This window comes from Gymnoscopelus microlampas, assembly GCF_963454915.1.
Source record: "Gymnoscopelus microlampas genome assembly, chromosome: 2".
Lineage (NCBI taxonomy): Eukaryota > Metazoa > Chordata > Actinopteri > Myctophiformes > Myctophidae > Gymnoscopelus > Gymnoscopelus microlampas.
Window position 1 is genome coordinate 49,982,812 of NC_139939.1, and position 26,923 is coordinate 50,009,734.

At 41.7% G+C, this 26,923-nt stretch overlaps 2 protein-coding genes across 4 annotated transcripts; both read left to right on the plus strand.

The window, feature by feature from the left end:
* The first annotated feature begins 289 nt into the window (after positions 1–289).
* LOC311058599 (uncharacterized protein) lies at positions 290–7,321 on the plus strand. 2 transcript variants are annotated; one of them, XM_084076062.1, is made up of 6 exons: positions 290–391; positions 1,101–1,256; positions 1,402–3,543; positions 3,683–3,910; positions 6,165–6,234; positions 6,479–7,321. In XM_084076062.1, the coding sequence occupies exons 1-5, from the start codon at positions 353–355 to the stop codon at positions 6,219–6,221; spliced, it is 2,622 nt and encodes an 873-aa protein (XP_083932188.1). In that variant the 5' UTR covers positions 290–352; the 3' UTR covers positions 6,222–6,234; positions 6,479–7,321. The 2 variants fall into 2 exon arrangements, with proteins under 2 accessions (XP_083932188.1, XP_083932187.1); XM_084076061.1 differs by lacking the exons at positions 6,165–6,234; positions 6,479–7,321 and having other exon boundaries at positions 3,683–5,511.
* A 1,680-nt stretch (positions 7,322–9,001) lies between these two features.
* LOC311058582 (uncharacterized protein) lies at positions 9,002–25,350 on the plus strand. Of its 2 annotated transcripts, XM_084076044.1 has the most exons (5): positions 9,002–9,207; positions 9,821–10,473; positions 11,388–11,537; positions 13,048–15,951; positions 20,001–20,327. In XM_084076044.1, exons 2-5 carry the CDS (start codon positions 9,865–9,867, stop codon positions 20,001–20,003), a joined length of 3,666 nt encoding a protein of 1,221 aa, XP_083932170.1. In that variant the 5' UTR covers positions 9,002–9,207; positions 9,821–9,864; the 3' UTR covers positions 20,004–20,327. The 2 variants fall into 2 exon arrangements, with proteins under 2 accessions (XP_083932170.1, XP_083932169.1); XM_084076043.1 differs by lacking the exons at positions 9,002–9,207; positions 9,821–10,473; positions 11,388–11,537; positions 13,048–15,951 and adding exons at positions 19,353–19,520; positions 21,362–21,517; positions 21,887–25,350 and having other exon boundaries at positions 20,001–20,636.
* Positions 25,351–26,923: the final 1,573 nt, after the last annotated feature.

The following is a 26,923-nucleotide window of genomic DNA, read 5'->3' on the forward strand; positions in this document are numbered from 1 at the left end:
CAATCATTTCACCCCAGAAAAGGCCACAGACCCAGATGGTGAACCAGTGGAACCGAGTAATGTAGATGGAGAGTTGGCAAGGAAGAGGAGAGAACTTCAACAGATTGTGAAGCAGATATGTCTGAAGAAAGCTACTATTGCTATGAAAACAACTGAGCCATTTTTAAAAGCAAAGACACTGTGTCAGATGTTTAAAGAAGAAAGGGAGGAGGCTCTCTCACTTAGCAAAGTGGACAATTCTGTGAAAAATACTCAGCCCTTTATGAGTACCAAAGGAAAGGATGTAGGTTTCTCCTGCAGCAAATGGTCTTCAACCTACAATAATAGACCACTGAAAGAGAGGGTGAATGTTATGTTGCAGCGAAGGTACCCTGATCGTTTTCGTGCAAAGGTATGTGGTAGGTTGATTTATCTGATAGAGACAGAACAGGCTCTGTGAATAACTAGCCCCGGGGGTTCCAGACAGTAGCATGCCTGTTTCCTGTTCCAGTTCATTTTCCCATCGCTTTTGAATGGCTAGGCAGCAGATTTGAATGGGAAACACATAAAGGTGTCATTTGTGTTTCCTGTTCAAATCTGCTGCCGAGCCAATCAGACAAAGCTATGAGACACTGAACTGGAACAAGAAACGGGTGTGCCACCTTCTGGAAAACTGGGATTACAGTTATCCACAGAGCCGATACTCATTAATAGATACTGTATTTAAATATTTAGTTTTTTTTTCAAAGAACACTGCTTGTTTGATACATTCAATCTGTAAATAAAATGATTTACTTGACCTACACAGACAAATGGCAGAAAGGACACATGCTTAATGAGTTTCTGGCTTGGATAATGCATAAAGTAATCCAAAAAGTAGCTGCATACATATACCTCATAATTACTGACATTTATGTCTATGAAGACTTCATCACCCTGATGAACGCTTCATAGCTAAAACTTTGATGAGTGATTAAATGTCAGCAACTATGAGTACTGAGGAATGTGTGGCTATTTCACACATGCCCTACCTACGCCATATGTTTTCTAGTGGTGTATATGATGTACACATATCTGTGCTTCAAATGGTGTAATGCACAATTTTCCTTCAAACTTTTCAGGCCTTCTCCACTCCATATGACCACCTTCCATCACCTAATCCCGTGGAGAAGATAAATATGTCAACCTTGAACAAAGATGACCATCCTCTAAAACTCAGAGTGAAAGCTTTGATGAACAGGCGCCGTAATTCTGGTGTATTGGATTCACATGGGGAGGTTTGTAGATTTGTTGAACAATCCTACAACTTTATCAAGCCATCACTTATCTATTGTTCAATTCATATTTTGGGGGGATTAATTGAGCATGCTTCACTCTTTAACAAACTGATAGTGATGGTTTCTTTCATGTGCCCTTCGATAGGTCCCTGTTGTCAAACCACACCCTCCCAGCCAGAGCCCTAGTACCACAGTTGTGGGAAATGACTTGGTTTTCAAAGGATTCCAGCGTTTTCTCAACATACTTAACAAAGTCGTGGACACTGAGGCGCTGACTAAAATAGTCAATGGTGACAAGGAGCTTCCCCTTACTGGTCAGGAGCTTTTGCATAGTCAACCCCCTGTTGTGAAGGAAAGGTTAGATGTTTGCAAGAGTGAGAGCCAACGATTACAACGTGCAGCTGGGCAGAGGGACCGTAGGTCTTGCAGTAAAGAGAGGAGGACTGAACTACTCAATCAAGATATTTCCCATGGGGGAGGTAAAAGAAACATCCAGCCTGAGGAGAAATCTGCCCAGAGTGATGATAGAGGCGGTAGCCATTTTGGCTCTAGTCGTAGATACAGGTCTCCGCCAGTGGTGGAGGAGAAGAAACCCAAACTGGAGCAGCATCAGGAAGAGCTGCAAAACATTCTGAAGACCATTGGTTTTAGTCTGGAGGCAGATGATATGTGCAAACTAGCAGAACGTACACAGGAGAGGCTCTATGGCAGAAAGCATGAAACCAAACAGAGTTTGGACAGCACAGGGGTGAGCAAGAGAAGTCAGCAGCATGTGCAAAGTGATCACAGTCGTTCCTCTTCATCAACCTCAGTGTCTGTAAGCCCTAGTTCTAGTCCCTCTCACCATCAGCATTCCTACAGCGAAACCTTCAGGGATAGCAGAGAACAAGCGAGAGATGGTAATAGAGACAATAAAAGAATTGATCCATATCCAGAGGACCCAGAATATCATGTACCTTATCCTGATGCTGCATCTGCAGCTCAAACGTATAATTCTGATGTTGCATCTGCAATTCCAACACACTTTGGTCCATACACTTTGGTCCAGCACTCAGAGTACACTGCCAGTGCCTACCACAGTTACTATAGTAACGGTTCTTCCTCCATAACTTGGAACTATGGGTCCAATGTCATTCCACCTTCCTCCTCCTATCCCCCTGGTTTTTGTAATTCAGTGAATCGTTCATGTCCTTCTGCTAACACTGGATCCTTGCTTGGCGAGTATTACCCTCCCAGTCTGCCTGCTGGTCACAACAATGTACTTGGACATTCCTGCTTCAATGCAGATCTGTCACTGAGTGAGGGCCAAAGCGGACAGCGATCAGGCCCTCATTACCTCCACGTCATCAATACCAGCAAGTCTAATGGCACTGGTGGCTGTATGGCACAAGTCAACATGAAACATAAAGCAAAACCAAGTAAAAAAAAGCGATTGAAAAAACGTTCTGGGATCACTACAAATACCCTTCTTCCAGAGCCGCCTGTAGGGGTTGGCACAGGACAGCAGAAGAGGACCGCAACCCGTGTCATCAATACTGAGACGTCTAGTGGAACTGCCTTCTCTCCGACACAACTCAACAAAAAATCTTCAAAGAGTGCTAGAAGAGCAAAACGCAGGAGAGAGAGAGAACAGTACATCACAAAGAAACCAGCTCTCACTGATGTGCAAGTACAAAGCGTTGAAAAGGAAATAGAAGAACAAAAAGAAAGGGAATTAATGACTGTCGCTGTAGCTCTAGGTTGTAGCTCTGCGAACAGTCAAAAGGATCCAGCCCCAATGCAGACAAGACAATTACGTTCTGGGATCAAATACCCTACAGATACCCTTCATTCAGAGCCGCCTGTAGAGGCTAGCACAGAAGTACAGCAGAAGAAGACAGCAACCCACGTCATCAATACTCAGACGTCTAGTGGAACTGCCTGCTGTCTGACCGATATGAAAGTAGCAAACACGGAATCCGTTAAATACAATTTTGAAGAATATAGAAACGCAGCACAAAAACTATTTCAAGAAATGAAGAAGCTAAAAAGTACAGCAAGTTGGATTGCAAGGAATATACGACTTGCAAAATCTAACCATGCTGAGTACTCTGAGTCGAAGCAACGGAAAACTTTAAAGTGGCTACTAAAGAAGCAACGGAGAACTGAAGAACTGAGAGAAGAAAATAAACGAGAATTAGATATGATTCTCCTTTATTCATATCCGCCTGACGAGTCTAGCACAGAAGCACAGCAGTTGGAGGGAGATTTACCAACAGAAGAGCTGTTTGTAAAATCGAAGGAAAAGGTGAGCAGACTTTCTACAATATATGGTGGCTCTTTTAGACTAGCATTTAAAACTTTTCCTCATTCCAAAGGGGAAAAAAATATGTTTTCACCAATGCTGTATTAATTTCTTATCTCTTTTTCCTCATCACAATGTTTAGTTTGCAGCATTTAAAAAAGAAATGGCAGAAATGACTCTAGCTCTAGCAGACTCCAGCTCTATAATCGATGAAAAGGATCCAGCTCAAATTGGAAAAATTGATTTCCCTTCTGGGATCACTACAAATAATCTTAATCCAGAGCTGCCTGGAGAGGATACATCGGAAGCAGGGCAGATGGAAAGAGCATTGCCAACAGAAGAGCAAATGAAGGCAAATCTGAAGGAAAAGGTGAGCAGATGTTTTTATATTCTCTCTTTCATACTAGCATTTACGATTTTTCCTCATTTCAATGGAGTTCATGTTTTCACTATGTAAATGCTGTCTCTGTATGTACCTGAAGGACATTTTAAACACATTCATTTATTTTTTTGTCATCACAACTTTTAGCTTGCAACATGAACATACAGAATCGGACAAACATCCCAACCTAAACAACAGCGTGATTAAGTCTCCACACAGTCCACAGTATTAATACATATAATAACAGAGACACATCATATACCACAAGATTGTAAACACTTTTTCAACATCCCCTGTACCCACAACAGCAAATGCTGTTCAGGGTTTTTGCCAATCATGTTTGTGACATATGTCACAAACATGATTTTAGGCAGAGGTTTGACCATTGTCCAGTTTCATTTGCTATAGTATAAAGACTAACTCTGTAATTACAAATGTATTAAGGTGCTCTTTGGTTGGAGACTCAAAACGTGCAACAAAGGAAAAAAACAAGGCACTCTTCTGGTGGAAAGGTTAAGAAGCCTTTATTCAGATGGTTATTTCATCATTGAATTGAATTAAAAATAATGACTGGGATACAACCCACGCATAGTGGCCCCACGGCCTTCTTCAGGGTTTAACATTGTAACTCGTATGTTCCTTTATGTTAAACATTAGCCTACAAATAATCTATATTATTGTACATTATGATATACTGTATCTTATCATCCATCACCCCGCTTATACAAAGTCGGGTTGGGTTGTGGAGGTAGCAGTTCCAGCAGAGAACCCCAGACTTACCTTTCCCGGGTTACATTAGCCAGCACTGACTGGGGGATCCCGAGGCATTCCCTGGCCACTGTGGAGATATGATCCCAACACCTGGTCCTCGGTGTGCCATGTGGCCTCTCCCCAGCTGGTGGTGTCTGGACAGCCTCCCTGGGGAGGCAACCAGAGCCCTTACCACCTCAACTGGCTCCTTACTATGCAAAGGAGCAGCGGCTCTACACCACCCTCCTGAGAAAAAACATTTCGGCCACGTGATCTTGTTCTTTCAGGCATGACCCACGTCACGACGATAGTTGAGGGTAGGAACAACGATTCGGACAAGACTAGCAGTGTTAAACGCTCCTGCTTTTCAGAAAGACAGTTCTCAGACTGGATTGAACACTCATTGATTATTTCTAATATATGGGATGCCGACTTCTTTTTTTTTAACAAGGTGCCGACATAACCACAAGTAGTGACAGTTGAACCGCCTTAATTCTGTCCAGAGCCATAATATTAACTTGAACTTGAACACAAATATCCCATGTTGCTGGCCCCCACATAATCTATAATATTAAGATCAAAAGAAGCGGCATGTTAAGGGATGAAGGATCTCTTTGTATCCTACCTTTAAAAAGTCTAGGTAAGTTTATCTTTAGTTATTAGTGCCTTGTCTTTTTTTCAAATGAAAGGCTTTACTCTGAAACCGTAGCTGATAAAGAGACTAGGAAACAACATGGCAGTGGAAAGCATTTCCAGAAAGACAGATGATTGTTTAACTTTATGGGATGCTGTTCACCTTGTAGGATCCGTCTGCTTCGCTGCATTTGCCATGATGTCGGTTACGCCATTGGTTCTCAAAGTGGGGTCCGGGGACCCCCAGGGGTACTTGAGGGTGTTCCAGGGGGTCCCCAGCAAAATGTGTAAATATAGCATCAGAATAATTATGACTTTTTATACTTTGGCTATTTTTGAAAAATCTTGAACGTTTGTGCAAATCTTTGAATATAGATATTTTTTAAGCGAACATTTGTAACTCAAATCTTTGCTTCTGGGGGTCCCTGGAGCAAAATATTTTTAGATGGGGGTCCGCGGCCAAATACATATCATTTTGGGGGTCCTTGGCATGAAAAAGTTTGAGAACCACTGGGTTACGCTACATGATACAGTTGCAGTGTCCAAGGCTCATGAAATCCACTGCAATGTTAATTTGTATAAATATGACGCTGTGCTATGTTTAACCATTGAACACTTCAAGTGTACACATAATGGGAAAAATGCTCAAACAACACTCATCCCTTATGGTCACTTGAAAGAGCTCATATAGAAGAATGCAAGATTTTCTTTGTTTTCTGGCAAAAGAACAACAATTCATGTCATCGTAAAGTGGTCCTTTGGGCCGTTGACCAAGTGGGGAAATATAACACCTTGGGGTTCAGGACATTTCAGGACATTGATTTTTTTTTTTTTTTTTTTTTGTCATTACAATGTCTAGCTTGCAGCATTTAACCAGAAGATGAAGGCGCACCAACAGAAACTCAGCCTAATGTAAACGACTGATGAATGTAAGTTAAACCTCTACTACACATTCAGTTAATTATTCCAAGTCAAATGTTTTTGTGTTTTTAAAACGTATATCTCACTCATACCAAACCGCATGAGCTTGATGCAGCCTAACTCCAGATATAGCCCAACTCTTCTTTTTTTAATGATACATTATTCTTTATTTATGTTATACAGTGCCAGTCAAACATTCGGACACAAGGTGTATGCTTACTTGCCATCTGCTTGCAACCCCCTTGCATACAGGTTGCTGCTGCTGGCTAGCCCTTGAGGCCCTTGAGCAAGGGAGCAGCCCGAAGTGTAAGTGCTCTCCTGCCAGAACACAGCAGCCTCTCCATCACCGTGACTCCCCATCACCGGGCCTCCTCATGGGCAGCACCCAAATTGTTATGTACAGTATTTGGGTGCTTGGATTTGTCAACATCTCTCGAAAAAATTAACTAGTTTCGACTTGCCAAAAAATAAATGAAGTGTAAGTGTTTAAACTGTTGTCATTTTGCTGGACACACCATGGATTGATTGATTGAATACTTAATTAGCAGGTTTGTTAACAGTACTGGTAGTACAGTCAAAGGTTTTGCTAAAAGGATGACACAAAAAGCCCCAGGAGGCTTGTTTCCATTGTGTCCATTGTACTTCTTCATTAATCTTCCTCAAGGACCCCTAGGCGTCCACTCCATGGACCCCACTTTGAGAACCAGTGCTCTAGAGGGCACTGGTTCTCGAACTTTTCAGGTTGCGACCCCCCCAAAATAATCATATTTGAACTGGGGACCCCCCACCCTGACAAGCACTTGGAATTGAGTTGAGGCATTACATTTTGTTTGATAAATATTGTGAAAATCTACAAGCTCACAACGCCTTGCGTTGTGAGCTGTCAGATTTTTTTTTTGTATTATAAAGGTCTTAAAAGTCCTTCAATTGTCACTTTAGATTAGAAATGTACAGATACCCTTTATACACTTATACTGTATGTTGGCTTGTATACTGTTGAGTGAGAAAACAATGTTGCACTTTAAGCAAATAATCTGTGGAAGATTAATGTACTTGTATTTCTGTATTTAAAATAAAAGTAAAATAAACATCTCAGCTTATGTCAGAGTAATCAACAGTATCTTAAACTTAAACCATTCATATTAGCAAAATCGACATCACACAAACTGACTGTCTTCAATAGAATTCTGTCAAATGGCAAAAACCCTGAACAGTGAACACTACTCTGAATTTCTTCTGTTAGTAAGTGGAAACCCCTTATTTAGATTTGATTCATTATGTATTTCTACAAATAGAGTAAATAATATTGAATACCAGTCATAGTATTTGAGATATGCTCATTAGACTACTCATATCTACTTCACTACAAATATTGTATTTACTTTGCAGATTTAAATTATTAATGAAAGAAAAAACATACATTAACTGATACATTATGATGCAATATTATAGGTTATACTAAGCAGCACATGAATTAATTGAAATCAGCCCCATCTTTACCAGCTGCAACATTAAAGTGATAAACACATGAATGAATTACATGAATGACAATCCATAGGATTTTTAAATGGGCTGTTCTGCACAATGAGTAGTCTATACATCATTTTGTATTAAACAATTATTACTTAACTCTTGTGGTTTTCAACATCCTGAATGCAGTGGTGTAAACAAAGTAACTAAGTACAGTACATGTATGCAGTCAAGTACTGTTCCTTAAGTAGTATTTTTTACTTTACTTGAGTATTTCCAATTTTCAGTACTTCTACTCCACTACATCTCAGAGGCAAATATTGTACTTTTACTCCACTACAATTATTTGAAAACTTTAGTTACCGGTTACTTTATAGATTTTTATTATTATTATAAAACATACATTACCCACTCCAGCCCTATATACATTTCGGCCATTTGAAAATAGCCGATCTACAAGCTCACAATGCGTCGCGATGCGACGCATTGTGAGCTTGTAGATCTGCTATTTTCAAAAGACTTCTAAACATTTCATACATTTGAAAACTTGTGAAATAGGACTTTCTGGATAATGAGTACTTTCTACTTTTGGTACTTAAAGTACATTTTGATACCAACACTTTTGTACTTTAAGTCAAGTAAATTTTGAATTCTGGTCATGTCTTACTAAATAAAGTACATCAATCAATCAAAGACTTTTACTTGTAACAGGGTATTTCTACATTGCAGTATTGATACTTTAATTTAAGTAAAACATGAGAGTACTGGTTCCACCACTGCCTGAATGGACTATGGACCAGCCAGGCCTGAGAAGGGATAGCACAGACAGCAAAGCAAAACGTACTCCGTCCAGGTGGTGGCATCATATTTGCAGTCTGTATCATTCGAGCACCACAGAATAAGTTAGATGTGCAGTGTTGCCATGTCTGCTTATTTATAAGCGACTTTGGGCTTGTTATTCTGTAAAGTTGCTTGTAAATATTGGTAGTTGCGGGTCGCGGTTTTTGGGGTTTGTTTCTAAAGTGTAGTGTCTGAAAATATTTTGTGCCAGGGACCCCCCTATACATTTGTGTTGTTAAAATGTTAAAACAAATATTCCCAAATTACCTATTTTTGTTAAAGTGTTTTCCCCCACTTAAAAAAATAAATAAATCTACAAGCTCACAACACGTCGTTGTAGATCGGCTATTTTCAAAAATCCGTACCCCAGTCGCTTCTTTTGGGCTTGTTTTCATAGACCTGGTTGCTTATTTCTCTCGTAAAATCTGGCAACACTGTAGATGTGTTGTTGGCTAACTTTAGCTTTCTTCCTTCCTCGCGTTAATTTTCATAGTCAAACAAACACTAGTAAAAGATAAATCTTAGTTTTTAATGTGCAAAAGCACCCACTCCTACAGCTTATAGTGTTTTACACCCTATGATGTGAAATGGACATGTTGATGATGTTTCGTTGGAGATGAGATGCGATCATGCGATTGAAGATGGTCTCGTGTGGATAGTTATATTTCAAGGTAAAAGTCGGTAGTTGTAGTTCATTTAATCTGAGCTAATTTAAGTGTGTACATTCTCTATATTAATGTACAGATGTAGCCTTAGATAAAGACTCTCGTAGATGTATTTGATCGAAAACGTGTCCGGCCTATTTGTGCAATGTATTAGTCGATATTCTTTAACAAAGAAGTGTTTTAATCCCGTTTGTGGACGAACGAACGCCATTCCCCTCTCGTTTATTTCCTGTTTACATTGAGTGTAATTCCGGTTTTCACCGGATGCGCTCCTCACTAACTTCCGATAGAATCGTCCACAAACGGGATTAAAACAATTATTTATTGAAACATATCAACTAATACATTGCACAAATACGCCGGACACCGAGTTAACATTTGGGACACGCGAGTAAGCCCCTTATATTTTTTGCAATTTTACATGTTTGGAGAAGTACGGGATTTGGAGCTGACATTCCAGGGAAATCTGGGGGGGGGGTGGTAGCTAAGACTCGTAGAGATAACAAAGTCATAGGTCATATAGTTGTAGAATAGCAATAAAGCTCTAGGCATGTGTTGTAGTCCCGTTGGACATTTGTTGATTAAACCTATATGTTTTATCCCTTGTTTTACTATGCAGTAAATAATCCCACCAACATATGAACTGGAACAACTGAGTAAACAATGAATCCTACAGACTGGCAATACACTCACCAGAGACAGTGGGAAAGCATTGATCCAAGGCAGAGGACTGATTCCAGGGAAAAGATAGAGAATGTCCCACATTGTGCTTATTCAGTGAATGACAACAAAATACCACATACCATGATGGGTACTTATGAAGAATTGGAGCATCATAATCCGTCATCCCATAGGCATAGGTCATACAGGCTGAATTCCAATAACTGTAACACAGAAATGGTCACATCAGACCCAGACAACGAACCAGAGGAACTGAGTAAGATAGTTGAAGAGTTGGCAAGGAAGAGGAGAGAACTTCAACAGATTGAGAAGAAGATACTCCACAAGAAAACTACTGATGATGTGAAAACAACAGGGCCATCCTTAAAAGCAAAGACACCATGTCGGATGTTTAAAGAAGAACTGGAAGAGGATCTCTCACATAGCAGAGTGGACGGTTCTGTGAAAAATACTCAGCCCTTTATGAATACACTAGAAAAGGGTGTAGGTTTCTCCAGTAGTAAATGGTCTTCAGCCTACAGCTATAGACCACTGAAAGAGAGGGTGAATGTTCTTTTGCAGCAAAGGTGGCCTGGTGGTTTTCTTTCACAGGTATGTGGCAGGTTGATTTATCTGACATACATATCTATGAAGTCAGAATTCTTAATAGATTTACATATTGACTTACATTCTCAAAGAACATTGATAAATTCAGTCTGTAAATAAAATGATGTGCAGTGCATGCGCTACACAGACGAATGACACGAAAGTATGGACACCTATTGAGTTGCTGCAGCATACCCATGGGTATGGAAAATGCATAAACTCATCAAATAGATAGCTGTACAGACTTCATAGTTACAGTGACATTAAATCACACACCAACTTTTCGGCTAGCCTTCATTTCATTCAAACTTTATTTTCTCTTAAATACATTGAGGGCAGAACCCTCATTCATTTTCAATGGTGCAGACACTACAAAAGGCATAGCACAACAGAATCATGATATCGAAATAAGAACAGTATTACATTACATTACAGTCATTTAGCAGACGCTTTTATCCAAAGCGACTTACAATAAGTGCATTCAACATAGGTAGGGAACGAAACTACTAATCACCAGAAGTCTTAAGTATAAGTATAAAGTAAACAATAGTTGTGAACTAATCATGCACAACGTTTGAACCAATAGTAGGTAAATTAAGGCTTCATAGCCAAAATATTGGCGTTTGATTGAATGTCGGCAACTCTTAGGACTGTGGACCGGAATGTGTGGCTATTTCTTTGATTACTCATGCCCTTCATGCGTGTATTCTTGTGGTGTATCTGTGTGCATTGTAATAATTGATTAATATATCCTCTACACACCATGATTCATAGCTGTTTTGTCCTTGCAAATTCTATTGCTGTTAAAATAAAGGTGACCAAAAAAAGTAAAAAGAAAAACTATAGATATAGATATATTTATATGCCAGCTCTATCTTTGCCTCAAATGGTGTTATGAACAATTTTCCTTCTAACCGCAGGCCATCTCCATTCCATCTGACCACCTTCCATCACCTAATCCTGTGGAGAAGACAAATACGATGAACAAAGATGATCATCCTCTGAAACTCCGAGTGAAAGCTTTGCTGAACAGGCACCGTAATTCTGGTGTGTTGGATTCACATGGGGAGGTTTGTAGCTTTGTTGAACACTCCTTCAGCCACCATCACCACTTCGGGAAGTGATATCTGGGTTATAAAACTAGTGATAGTAATCACTGCTATCACGTACCCAACCTTTATTTCTTATTCAAATTTCCACTTTGGATATGAAATACGTTAACCTGCTCAAAGTACAGACAGCCAGGTGAACATTATTTCATTATAATTGATGATCAATATCAAGATTTAAACAAAATACAACAACTTTTGGTGGGACAACCCACCCTGAGAAAACAGTTTTCATTGCATTTTATTTTGCCCTATCATTATCAGTCTGTGACCTGTATACCGTTGATGTGTTTTTCAAAATAAAAGGGCAGAGAGACGTAATATGTGCTTGCCTGTTAGATTTAGTTTTAACTAGAAAAAAAGGTCAGGTAGGTTATTGTGGGCCAGCAATGTTCGGAATTCACCAATCAGGATGGAATATAAAAAATTGATCACTTGACTATTAGAGATTATAATGTGTACTGATGTGTGTGATGTTTGGACAAAATTTGTAGGAGTAATATAAAAAAACGCTGCATTCATGATTGATTTGACGCATTTTGTTAAAAACAAACCAATCCTGCAAACTTTGGAAGCCAATCTCAGGAAGGAATATGAAAAATTCATTATAGCGCCTCCTCCTGGTGGCGCTATAACAGTGCCGGAGATGAGCTGTTCACGGACGGACAGACAGGGTGCAAAACACAGTCTCTGTCTTAGGCCTGGCGGAGACAGAGATTTACACTCGTAAATTGTTGATGGAATGTTGCTGATTCCCACATCAGGAAAACCATATCTATGGTGACTGTTTTGGCTCACGATAGAATATTGAACATTTAATATGCTGATGAGAGATTATTTTTAGCGCCTGCATGGAACTCTCTGAGAAAACACTGCACTTGATACCTACAGTGTATAGACAGAGTAGGCTAGTACAGTGGTTCTCAACCTTTTCAGGACATGACCCCTCAAAATAATCATATTTGAACTGGGGTCCCCCCACCCTGATAAGCACTTGGAATGTAGGAGTTGAGGCATTCAATTTAGTTTGACTCGGTTCCACAGATAAATATTGTGAAAATAGCCGATTTACAAGAGCTTGTACAGTAGATCGGCTATTTTCACACATTTCTTATATTATTTGACAATTTGTTTGTTGATTACTTTTGATGCAGTAATGGTATTTTTCTTTTCTTTATTTTTTTTTCTTTGGAGGTATTAAAAAGGTCTTAAAAGTCCTTAAATTGTCATCTGGGGACACTCCCAAAATCATGTGCCGACCCACAGGTTGAGAACCACTGGGCCAGTACACCACCCTCAAACAGGTGGCCCATAGGTTATTAGTTTTGTCATTATTATCGGGTTAGACTCATGTCTTGAAAGTGTAAAATAAATAAGTATGCTTGAGAAGCTAACTTAATTATTTTTATTAACTGATGCATGCTTCACTATTTAGCAAACTGATGTTTTTTTTGTATGTGTCCTTCGGTAGGTCCCCGTTGTTAAACCACCCCCTTCCTGCGAGAGCCCTAGTACCACAGTGGGGGGAAATAACTTGGTTGTCAACGGATTCCAGCGTTTCCTCAGTGTACTTAACAAAGGGGTGGACATTGAGATGCTGACTAAAATAGTCAATGATGACGAGGAGTTTCACCCTACTGGTCAGGAGCTTCTGCATAGCCTGGTGAAGGAAAAGTCAGATGTTTGCAAGAGTGAGAGCCAACGATTACAACGTGGAGCTGGGCAGAGGGACCGTCTGTCTTGCAGTAAAGAGAGGAAGGCTGAACTACTCAATCAAGATATTTCTCATGGGGGAGGTAAAAGAAACATCCAGCCTGAGGAGAAATCCAACCACAGTGATGATAGAGGCAGCTGCCATTTTGGCTCTAGACGTAGATCCAGGTCTCCCCCAGTGGTGGAGGAGAAGAAACCCAAACTGGAGCAGCATGAGGAAGAGCTGCAAAACATTCTGAAGACCATTGGTTTTAGTCTGGATGCAGATGACATGTGTAAACTGGCAGAACGTACACAGGAGAGGCTCTATGGGATAAAGAATGAAACTAAACAGAAGTTGGACAGCACAAGGGTGAGCGAGAAACGTCAGCAGAACTTACAAAATCCTCACAGTCCTTCCTCTTCATTCACCTCAGTGTCTGACAGCCCTAATTCTAGTCCGTCCCGGCATCAGCATTCCTGCAGCAAAACCTTCATGGATAGCAGAGAACAAACACAATGTTCTGAATACCAACACTCTAGACAGAGAAGCAGAGGGAGTGGGAGAGAGCAAGAGAGAGAACGAGATGGTGATAAAGACAATAATACAATTGTTTACAGAGATAGCGCTCCTGCTCGCCATCAGTATCCAGAGACCCCAGGATATCTCGTTCCTTATCCTGATGCTGCATCTGCAATTCCAACGTATCATTCTGATACTGCATCTGCAATTCCAACGTGTCATTCTGATACTGCATCTGCAATTCCAACGTATCATTCTGATACTGCATCTGCAATTCCAACGTATCATTCTAATACTGCATTTGCAATTCCAGTGTATAATTCTGATGCAGCATCTGCAATTCCAACGTATAATTCAGATGTTGCCTCTGCAATTCCAACATACATTTCTGGTGATGCCGCATCTGCAATTCCAACATACACTTCAGTCCAGCACTCAAAGCAGGAGCTAAATACGAATAGAAAGGTTATAGCTCTAGTAAACCGTGACCCTGCGAATAATTCAGGGAAGGAACACACGTTTTTACAAGAGCTAGCAGGAAAGGAACAGAACATTGTAAAGAGACTAGAGCAGAACTCAGACCTGTCACTGAGTGAAGGCCAAACTGGACAGCAATCTGATCGTGGTCACCCTCACGCCATCAATACTGTCCAGAACTCTGGGTCCAATGACAGCCCAGCTTCCTCCTCCTATCCCCCTGGTTTTTGTCATTCAATGAATCCTGTTTGTCGCTCTGCTGACACTGGAGCCTTACTTGGCCAGGTTTACCCTCATCCACAACCACCGGCTGGTTGCAACGATGCGCCTGGACATTCCTACTTAAACTCAGACCTGTCACAGAGCGTGGGCCAAATTGAAAAGAACGCTTCATTTCGCATCAGTTCAAGAGGAAAAAGGCTTTATAACAATAAGCTAAAGAAGGAGTTGAAGAGAATTAGAAAGGTTATAGCTCGAGAAAACGGTTACCCTGCGTCTCCGTACAATTCCGAGACGCGACAGAAGCTAGCAGCAAAGGAACAGGGCCTTTTAATGAAACTAAAGCAGAACTCAGTCCTGAGTGAATGCCAAACTGGACAGCGATCCGACCTTGGTTACCCTCATGCCATCAATACTGTCCAGCACTCAGGGTACACTGCCTACCACAGTGACACTAGTAATGGTGCTTCCTCAACAGCTTGGAACTATGGGTCCAATGTCATTCCACCTTCTTCCTCCTCCTATCCCCCTCGTTTTTGTAATTATTCAACGACTCCCTTATGTCCCTCTGCTGACAATGGAGCCTTGTTTGGCCAGGATTACCCTCATCCATATCCACCTGCTGCCTGCAACACTGCACTTGGACATTCTTACTTTAACACAAATCTGTCACTGATTGAGGGCCAAACTGGACAGCGGTCATTACCTCATTACCTCAACATCAACCCTCACTGTCAGACAAAACTCACTGATATGCAAATACCAAAAAATAAAACGTCCGGACAAGTAAATGGACAAGAACTCTCCAACTCTAGATTAGACAATCTAAACCGGGAGCTAAATACGACTAGAAAGGTTATAGATCTAATGAACCGTGACCCTAGGAATCACAAGTTTTTGCAAGAGCTAGCAGGAAGGGAACAGAACATTTTAATCAGACTGGAGCAGAACTCAGACCTGTCACTGAGTGAAGGCCAAACTGGACAGAAATCAGGCATTTGTCACGCCATCAATACTGTCTCAGAGTCCACCCCAATGAAAATAAGGCCAACGATTAAGAGAAAAACAAAAAAGTCGGAAAAGAGACGTCTTAAAGAAGGTCTTATATATAAGATAAAGACTGAGCTGAAGTTTGTTGGAATTTCTATAGCTCGAGCTAGGTCTGATCCAGCGAACAATTCAGAGGAGCAACGGAAGATTTTAGAAAAGCTAGCAGGAGAAGAGCAGGACCTTTTAAAGAGACTAGAGCAGGTTAAGCAGAACTCAGACCTGTCACTGAATGAAGGCCAAACTGGACAGCAATCAGCCATGGATACTGTCACCAAAGCGAAATTTCAAAGAGAAGAAAATAAAATGGCAGGACAAAAGGAAGGACAAAAAGAAAGTCAGAGAAGCATACAAGGACAGCAGTTGGAAGTAGAATTGCCAACAGAAGAGGAAATAAATGGAAACCTGACGAAAAAGGTGAGCAGATTTGTATTTATTGTCTTTCAAACTAGCATTTACCACTTTTTAGTAATTTTTATCTGATGTTTTCTGTATTCTTGCGTTTCTGAAGGACATTTTAAGTATACATTTTCGTTGTAGTTATTACAACTTTTAGCTGGCAGCATACAGTATCCATAATATATGTATCTTTGAAGGCAACACGCTCTCACCCCAAGATGTCATAGTCGCCGCTTGTTCAGGTGCATTGCGTATACCATGTTGACGACGCTGAGGGAATGATCATACTGTAACTTGATTCACACCTTATCGCTATGGAACTCAAATGGCACAGAGTCAGCGTGCCTGTTTTGTTGTCAATGTTTTTTACTGCCAAATTGAAGAAAGTGATGTCTGGGGCACCTTACCAAGCGGTGAAATATGACAACTTGGGGTTCAGGGCATTTCAGGACATTTTTTTTTTTGACCAAGAGGGTTTTGTTTCTCAACATCGTTTCAACATTGTCCAAATATAAATAGTGCAGTAACAGTTATTGTTTGCGGTTACTTACAATCCTCTCTTAATCGTGCATGCGCATCTCTGCACATACACTCTCTTTCACTCATACACCCCCACCCTTACACACGCGCACACACACACACACACACGCACACTCTCTCCTCCCTAAAGGTTACCTATCCTCCCACCACAAGCACCCCCCCCCCCCCCCCCCCCAAGACACACACACACACACACACACACACAAACCAGAGCACCACAACACACTCATACTATGTTCCTTTTGTTCATTTGTTGTCGATCTTAAGTGGACCAGGGTCCAAGGTTAGGACTCATGGTGTATGCTTTATTGTACTTGCCATCTGGCATACAGGTTGCTGCTGCTGGTGTGGTGAGCAGCGAAGCAGCAACGAGTGTACAGTGAGTGTTCTCCTGGCAGAACACAGCCTCCCCTTCACCAAGACTTCTACCGGGCCTCCTCATCATGGCAGAGCTGCAGTTTGATTGATTGAATACTTCATTGGACACATGTAAACAGCACGAGCTACAGTCAGACATTAAGGCTAAAAGGAAGGACACAAAAAAAGTCCTGGGGACTTGTTTCCATTGTGGTCCTATGTATGTCTTATGTAGAGGTCCCCAGAGGTCTGATGCGCAGGCCCACATTTAGTGGACATGCCCACCACTATGCTACTGCTGCCTTCTAGGTACGTCTAGAAAAACAAAGTTCCAGGGGGAGCACACCCTAAGATCCCAATGAATGTAGTCATTATGCCACTTTCTCCCGCTGCTTGTCGCTACTGTTGTACCCTACTGCACTGGTTCTCAAAGTGGGGTCGGGGGACCCCCAGGGGTCTTTGAGGGAGTTCCAGGGGGTCCCCGGCTAAATGATAGATTAGGAACAAAATGGGTCTGTAACTCTGAGAGTGTACAAATGGAACCAAATGGACCATTAAATGGGGGTCCGTAGCCTAATGCATGTCAAACTGGGGGTCCTTGAAAGGAAAATGGTTGAGAATCACTGCTAAAGCTGTAAAAAATCTTCTCTTATGGGGGTCCCTGGCATATCTTTTCAAATGGGGGTCCGCAGGCTAATAAGTGCCAATTTGGGGGTCCTTCATATGAAAAAGTTTGAGAACCACTGCCCTACTGGCTCACCTGCCAGTCTGAGGACCCACTGGGAGAACATAGCGCCTCTGTCCTACTCCCCCTGCTAAATTCCCCATTGACATGATGCCGCACCATCATGTTTGAGTATGTGTACGTGCATTAACACAAAGATCACCCTTGCTGCCCGGCTCCGCTCTGAACACGGGCAATTGTTTTGATATCGACACGAAGCCGCCAAGCCAAATGCTTGGTGAGCAGGTACTTTTTTTGTGCTACTGGAGCGCAGACTTTTTTTTCTTCGCCCAAGGGTTCAATATTGATTTATTTTTTTACATTTCAAAGAGAACTATTATTCTTATATATATATATGCTCTTGATTATTAAAGGGTGATGATCTTGACACATTGTAATACAGGTTAATTGTGTTATTCAATGCATTTACAGTAGGTCTTGTTTTCTGTTTGGTTTTGCATTTGTTATGACTGTCTGTGACAATGCATTGCTCTCCATATAGCTGACAATATTATATATAATATACAGGTATATTATATGTACATGTGGATATTGTGTTTCATTGTTTCTCATATGTTTCTATATGCTCTGAGTGTCTCTGATAAAAAGTTTAGCAATAAATGTGAAACTGCAATTGAGAAAGATTGTGTGCAAGTTGTATTCTTTCTGAATTATACCTGAATACTAATTTGACTCCAGCACTATCTTAAGACTGATTGATAGTGTAGCTTGATAAAATGTAACGGTTTAGACACTGGACAGAAACATTAAGTAAAAGTTAACACGGAAACAACATTATTTTGTTTGTGCTTCCCCTTTTATGTTTAGAAGATCAACTGGGGGATGAATATGTTTTCTCTCAATAACAGATCCGACCTCGACCTGTGTAGAACATCTGAGGACAAATAGTTGTCAAGACATATAGCAATGTCTTATAACTAATAGTTATTATGTCGCGAACGTCCTGTGTTTACTAGTGCTTACCCCGCGAGAGTACTGCTGGGGAAAAAAGGTCGATAATAAAGTTGATTTTATCCTGATTTGTCTCTCTGAAAAAAAGCCATTTTAGTATGAAAGTCTTGGGAAGATTGTGTGGCTTGTGACGATCGGGTCCAATATTTAGTTCAGTGACCATGGAGCAAAGAATGGTCCAGAAGCTGTGTTCACCTTCACTCTTCCATTGGAATTAATAGACTTATAATAATAATGATAAAGAATGGTCCAAGCTGTGTTCACCTTCACTCTTCTATTGGAATGAATAGACTTATAATAATAATAATAATGATAAAGAATGGTCCAGAAGCTGTGTTCACCTTCACTCTTCCATTGGAATTAGTAGACTTTACTTATAATAATAATAATGATAAAGAATGCTTCAGAAGCTGTGTTTACGTTAACTCTACTGCTTCCGGTCTCCTAAAAAGGCGTCTGCCCACTAGTGTTGCCATGACTGCTTATTATAGGCGACTTTGGGCTTGTTTCTTTGTAAAGTTGCTTATTTAGGCTTGTTTCCAAATGTTTTAATTGTTATTTAAACGAGTGGTTCTGAAATTGTGGTTCGTGAGCTTGTAGATAGAGCTGTAAATGTAGGTTTAAGACAGTGCTCTGGCTCTGCTCATGTGTTTAGTCGCATCTTTTGGACTTGTTTTCCTAGACCTGGTTGCTTATTTCTCTCCCAAAACCTGGCAACACTTGAAGTTAGCCGTGTTTGTGTTCCGGCTCCGTTCCGTTATCCTATCAGCTGGGCTGGCTCTTTGGCTAATGTTATTGGCTATATGGCTAACCTTTTAGCTCTCTTCCTCCCGTCAGACTTTTATGTTTATGGTCATTGAGTTATTATTATAGGTAGGCCTATATCCTGTAACTGTAACAGCTAAATGTTACTGTTTTGCACTTGTGAAGTGAAATGAACACGCATGTTTTGGTGGAGACGGGAGAGCGGCTCCAGTAAACAATGTCGGTACAAGTGAGTTACATTTGTTATGTAACTATGAAAGTGTACAAATGGGGTTCAATTTGGTTTATCTCATAAGATACAAAAGGATTTAATCGCGACGCGTTGTGAGCTTGTAGATTGGCTATTTTCAAATGGCCGAAATGTATATAGGGCTGGGGTGGTGTGTGTTTTGTAATAATAATCAAAATCTACAAAGTAACTATAACTAAAGTTTTCAAATAATTGCAGTTGAGTAAAAGTACAATATTTGCCTCCGAGATGTAGTGGAGTAGAAGTGAAAGTACTGAAAACTGGTACTTGAGACTTGAGTACCAGTTTTTAGTAGTACAGTCCTTGAGTAAATGTACTTAGTTACTTTACACCACTGCTTATGTACCTAGAAATGTGTTTACATTTGTAGAATATGAAAGCAGAAATAGACAGGTGCTGTTAGTTCCTTGGACACTGATTACACTTGTTTGTTGTTTTCCCCCTTGTTTTACTTTGCAGTAATAACCTACCAACATGAACTGGAACGGATCAACAACTAATCCTGCAGACTGGCAATACACTCAGCAGAGACAATGGGAAGTCCTTGATCCAAGACAGAGGACTGATTCCAGGGAACAGACAGAGAATGACCCATATTGTGGTTATTCAACAAACCACAAAAAAAGACCACATACCATGATGGGTACTAATGCAGACATGGAGCATCATAATCCTTCATCCCATAGGCCCTACAGGCTGGATTCCAATAACTTCAGCCCAGAAATGGCCACAGACCTAGACGGAGACCCATTGGAGCTGAGTAAGGTAGATAAGGAGTTGGGAAGGAAGAGGAGAGAACTTCAACAGATTGAGGAACAGATAAGTCTGAAGAAAGCTACTATTGCTATGAAAAGAACGGAGCCATTTCTAAAAGCAAAGACGCCATCTCGGATGTTTAAAGAAGAATGGGAAGAGGATCTCTCACGTAGTAAAGTGGACAGTTCTGTAAGAAATACTCAGCTCTTTATGAGTACAGGAGAAAAGGATATAGGTTTTTCCAATAGTAAACGGTCTTCAGCCTACAACAATAGACCACTGAAAGAGAGGGTGAATGTTATTTTGCAGCGAAGGTGGCCCGATGGTGTTCTTGCAAAGGTGTGTGGCGAGTTGATTTATCTGACATACTGTATCTATGCAAACAGAATTCTTACTAATGGATATTTCCATCTTGACATTTGCCTTCTGAAAGAAGTTAGAACACTTGCTTGTTTGTTACATTCAATCTGTAAATACAATTATGTACATGCCCTGACACCTAATGAGTTGCTGCAATGGAAAATGTTTGGCTAATCAAAGAAATAGCCCAGTGGTTCTCAACCATTTTAATCTCAAGGACCCCCAGTTTGACATGCATTAGGGCTACGGACCCCCATTTAATGGCATTTATATCTCTGGGACCCCAATTCACATTGTAAAATCAATGTTAATTTAACTGAGAGTGTACAAATGGAACCAAATGGACCCATAAGGGTCCATTTGGTTCCTGTCCATCATTTAGCTGGGGACCCCCTGGAACCCCCTCAAGTACCCCTGGGGGTCCCCGGACCCCACTTTGAGAACCAATGAAATAGCCACACATTCTTCAGTCCTCATAGTTGGTGACATTTAATCATGCACTGTTTTGGCTACGAATCATCAGCCTGATGAAGGCTTCATGGCCGAAACATTTGTGTTTGATTGCATGTCTCCAACTTTGAGGACTGGGGAATCTGTGGCTATTTCTTTGATTAATACTACACACGTTTTATAGTAGTGTAGATGTCTATATGTGCCTGAGTGCCTCATGGTGTAATGAACTATTTTTCCTTCAATCTGCTCAGGCCTTCTCCACTCCATCTGACCACCTTCCATCACCTAATCCTGTGGAGAAGACAAATACGTCGACCTTGAACAAAGATGACCATCCTCTGAAACTCAGAGTGAAAGCTTTGCTGAACAGGCACCGTCATTCTGGTGTATTGGATTCACATGGGGAGGTGTGTAGCTTTGTTGAACACTTATCAAACTATTGTAAGATTCCTGACCTCCATGCATATTTTTGTAATGTAATATATATACACACTCACCGGCCACTTTATTAGGAACGCCTGTCCAACTGCACGTTAACATGAATTCATAATTAGCCATGGCATGCAACTATATACACACACACACACACACACACACACACACACACACACACACACACACACACACACACACACTGTCTAACAATGTCTTGAAAATGTAAAAGAAATGAGTAAGCTTGTGAAGTACTGAAGCTCACTCAAAGTTCTAATTTACTGATGCATGCTCCACTCTCCACAGTAAACTTGTGATGTTTTCTTACATGTGCCCTTCGGCAGGTTCCTGATGTTAAACCACAACCTCCCAGTCAGAGCCCTTCTACCACAATTGCGGAAAATATGTTGGTTTTAAAGGGATTCCAGCGTTTCCTCAGTGTACTTAACAAAGGGGTGGACATTGAAATGCTGACTAAAATAGTCAATGATGATCTTACTGGTCAGGAGCTTCTACATAGTCAAAGCCCTGTTGTGAAGGAAGATGTGTGGAAGAGTGAGAGCCAACGATTACAACGTGGAGCTGGGCAGAGGGACCGTCAGTCTTGCAGTGAAGAAAGGAATACTGAACTACTCAATCAAGATATATCCCATGCGGGCGGTAAAAGAAACATCCAGTCTGAGGAGAAATCTAATCAGAGTGATGATAGAGGCGGTAGCCATTTTGGCTCTAGTCGTAGATCCAGGTCTCCCCCAGTGGTGGAGGAGAAGAAACTCAAACTGGAGCAGCATCAGGAAGATCTCCAAAACATTCTGAAGACAATTGGTTTTAGCCTGGATGCAGATGACCAGTGCAAACTAGCAGAACGTACACAGGAGAGGCTCTATGGCAGAAAGAGTGATACCAAACAGAGGTTGGACAGCACAGCGCTGAGCAAGAGAAGTCGGCAGCATGTACAAGGTGATCACGGTCCTTCCTCTTCATCCACCTCAGTGTCTGACAGCCATAGTTCTAGTCCCTCCCATCATCAGCATTCCCCCAGCAAAACCTTCAGGGAGAGCAGAGAACAAAGTTCTGAATACCTACACTTTAGACAGCGAAGCAGAGGGAGAGAACGAGATGGTGATAGAGACGAGAATAGAATTGCCTCCAGAGATAGCTCTTCTGGTGGCCATCAGTATCCAGAGAACCCAGAATATCTTGCTGCATGTGCAACTCCATTGTACAATGCTGATGTTGCATCTGCAATTCCAACACACACTTCAGTCCAGCACTCAGAGTACACTGCATACCACAGTGACACTAGTAACGGTGCTTCCTTGAACTATGGGTCCAAGGTCATCCCACCTTCTGTCTCCTCCTATCCCCCTGGTTTTTGTAATTATTCAATGACTCCTTTATGTCCCTCTGCTGACACTGGAGCCTTGTTTGGTCAGGTTTACCCTCATCCACAACCACCTGCTGGTTGCAACAATGCACCTGGACATTCTCACTTCAACACAGATCTGTCACTGAGTGAAGGCCAATCTGGACAGCAATCAGACCTTTGTTACCCTCACGCCATCAATACTGTCCAGAACTCTGGGTCCAATGACAGCCCAGCTTCCTCCTCCTATCCCCCTGGTTTTTGCCATTCAATGAATCCTGCATGGCCCTCTGTTGACACTGGAGCCTTACCTGGCCAGGTTTACCCACATCCACCTGCTGATTGCAACGATGCACTTGGACATTCCTACTTTGACTCAGATCTGTCACTGAGTGAGGGCCAAACTGAACAGAGATCAGGCTCTCATTACCTCCACATCATTAATACTGAGAATCCTGGGGGTACTGGAAATAAAGGAAGGCAGAGCAAAAAAAAGCGGAAAAAGCAACTTCTTTTGACAAAGGCAACGCCGGGGAAAAGGCGATTACGGAAACAGCTGCGGTTTGTTAGAAATTCTATAGCTCGAGTACACTGTGACCCTCTGATCAATTCAGAGGAGAAACAGAAGAAATTAGAAAAGCTAACAGGAGTGGATCAGGACATTGTAAAGATACTACTGCAGAAGAAGAGTCAAGGCCAAACTGGACAGCAATCAAGCCTTCGTTACCTTAACACCATCAATACTGTCACCAAAGCGAAATTCCAAAGAGAAGAAAATAAAATGGCAGAACAAAAGGAAGTACAAAAAGAAAGTCAGAGAAGCATACAAGGACAGCAGTTGGAAGTAGAATTGCCAACAGAAGAGGAAATGGATGCAAACCTGACAAAAAAGGAGCAGAACCCTGCAGAACAAATACTTGGACCAGAATGGTCTAATCTAAAGCAGGAGCTAAATACGATTAGAAAGGTAATGGCTCTAGTGAACCGTAACTCTGCAAATAATTCAGAGAAAGAACACAAGTTTTTACAAGAGCTAGCAGGAAAGGAACAGAACATTTTACAGAGACTAGACCAGAACTCGGACCAGAAGAAAAGAAAATGGCAGAACAAAAGGAAGGACAAAAAGAAAGTCAGAAGCATACAAGGACAGCAGTTGGAAGTAGAATTGCCAACAGAAGAGGAAATGGATGCAAACCTGACAAAAAAGGAGCAGAACCCTGCAGAACAAATACTTGGACTAGAGCAGAACTCAGACCTGTCACTGAGTGAAGGCCAAACTGGACAGCAATCTGACCTTGGTCACCCTCACGCCATCAATACTGTCCAGAACTCTGGGTCCAATGTCAGCCCAGCTTCCTCCTCCTATCCCCCTGGTTTTTGTAATTCAACGAATCCTGTATGTCCCTCTGCTGACACTGGAGCCTTACCTGGCCAGGTTTACCCACATCCGCATGCCGGTTGCAACGATGCACTTGAACATTCCTACTTAGACTCAGACCTGTCACTGAGTGAGGGCCAAACTGAACAGACATCAGGCTCTCATTACCTCCACATCATTAATACTGAGAAGTCTAGAGGTACTGGAAATAAAAGGAGGCAGAGCAAAAATAAGAGGCAAAAGCAACTTCTTTTAGGAAAGGCAACAGTGGTAGAAAAGCGGATATGGAAGCAGCTGGTGTTCTGGTGCAGAAATTCTATAGCTCGAGTACACTGTGACCCTCTGATCAATTATCAGGAGAAACAGAAGAAATTACAAAAGCTAGCAAGAGTGGAGCAGGACATTTTGAAGAGACTAGAGCAGAAACCCGACCTGTCACTGAGGGAAGGCCAAACTGGACAGCAATCAGGCCTGGAAGGACGAAAAGGAAGTCAGAGAAGCATGCAACAGCAGTTGGAAGTAGACCTGCCAACAGAAGAGGAAATACATGCAAACCTGACGAAAAAGGAGCAGAACCCTGCAGAACAAATAAATGGACAAGAATTGTCTAATCTAAAGCAGGACCTAAATACGATTAGAAAGGTTATAGCTCTAATGAACGATGACCCTGCGAATAATTCAGAGATGGAACACACGTTTTTACAAGAGCTAGCAGGAAAGGAACAGAATATTTTAAAGAGACTAGAGCAGAACTCAGACCTGTCACTGAGTGAAGGCCAAACTGGACAGCAATCAGACCTTTGTTACCCTCACGCCATCAATACTGTCCAGAACTCTGGGTCCAATGACAGCCCAGCTTCCTCCTCCAATCCCCCTGGTTTTTGTCATTCAATGAATCCTGTTTGTCGCTCTGCTGACACTGGAGCCTTACTTGGCCAGGTTTACCCTCATCCACAACCACCTGCTGGTTGCAACGATGCACCTGGACATTCCTACTTAAACTCAGACCTGTCACAGAGCGTGGGCCAAATTGAAAAGAACACTTAATTTCTCAGCCTTTCAGGAGGAAAAAGGCTTTCTAACACTAAGCTAAAGAAGGAGCTGAATTATATTAGAAAGCTTATACATAATGAAGCTCGAGCAAACGGTAACCCTGCGTACAATTCCGAGACGCGACAGAAGCTAGCAGCAAAGGAAAAGGGCCTTTTAATGAAACTAAAGCAGAACTCAGTCCAGTCACTGAGTGAATGCCAAACTGGACAGCAATCAGACCTTTGTTACCCTCACGCCATCAATGCTATCCAGCACTCAGAGCACACTGACTACCATAGTGACGCTAGTAACAGTGCTTCCTTAACAGCTAGGAACCATGGGTCCAATGACATTCCACCTCCTCCTTCCTCCTCCTGGCATCAACAGAAAAACGCAAGAAAAAGGGAAAATAAGAGGCAACGGAAACTTTTGCAAATCAAGGCAAAAAGAAGTCTTCAAAAGAGGCTAAAGAAGCAGCTGACGTTTGTTAGAAATTCTATAGCTCGAGCCAACTCTGATCCTGCGAACAATTCAGAGGAGCAACAGAAGATTTTAGAAAAGCTAGCAGGACTGGAGCAGAACATTTTAAAGACACTAGAGCAGAACTCAGACCTGTCACTGAATGAAGGCCAAACTGGACAGCAATCAACCGTCGATACTGTCACCAAAGCGAAATTCCAAAGAGAAGAAAAGGGAGTCAGGGAAGCGAAAAAGGTGAGCAGATTTTTTTGTTATTTCAATCTAATGTTTTCACTTTATGAATTCACTCTGTATCCTTGCATTTCTGAAGGACATTTTAAGCACATACATTTTCGTTGTAGTAGTCATTACAACTTTTACCTGGCAGCATACAGTATCTATCCATATGTATCTTTGAAGGCAACCCGTTCTCACCCCAAGATGTCATAGTCGCCGCTTGTTCAGGTGCATTGCCTCTGGCATGTTGATGCTGAGGGAATGATCATACTGTAACTTAATTCACACCTTATCACTATGCAACTCAAATGGCACTGAGTCAGTGTACCTGTTTTGTTGTCAATGTTTTTTTTTGTACTTGCCACCTCGCATACAGGTTGCTGGTGTGGTCAGCAGCGAAGCAGAAACGAGTGTACAGTGAGTGTTCTCCTGGCAGAACTCAGCCTCCCCTTCACCAAGACTCCTACTGGGCCTCCTCATCATGGCCACACAATTGGTAACTGAATGTCTCACGACCCCAGGCCAGTGGTCCCCAGGGGTCTGCTGCACAGGCCCACATTTAGTGGACACGCCCTGGTATCTGACCAACCACTATGCTACTACTGCCTTCTAGGTACATCTAGAAAGACAAAGGCCAGGGGGAGCACACCCTAAGATCCCAATTTAGTCATTATGCCACTTTCTCCCGCTGCTTGTCACTACTGTTGTACCCTACTGGCTCACCCGCCAGTGTGAAGACCCACTGGGAGGACATAGTGCCTCTGTCCTACTCCCCCTGCTCAACCCCTACTTTCCCTCTTTTTTTGTCCTACCCCCACCCCTAATTAATATTATTAATTTCATTTCATTTTAAATTCCTTTGCCATGGGGTTCAATATTGATTTCCCCCCCCATTTTTTCAAAGAGATT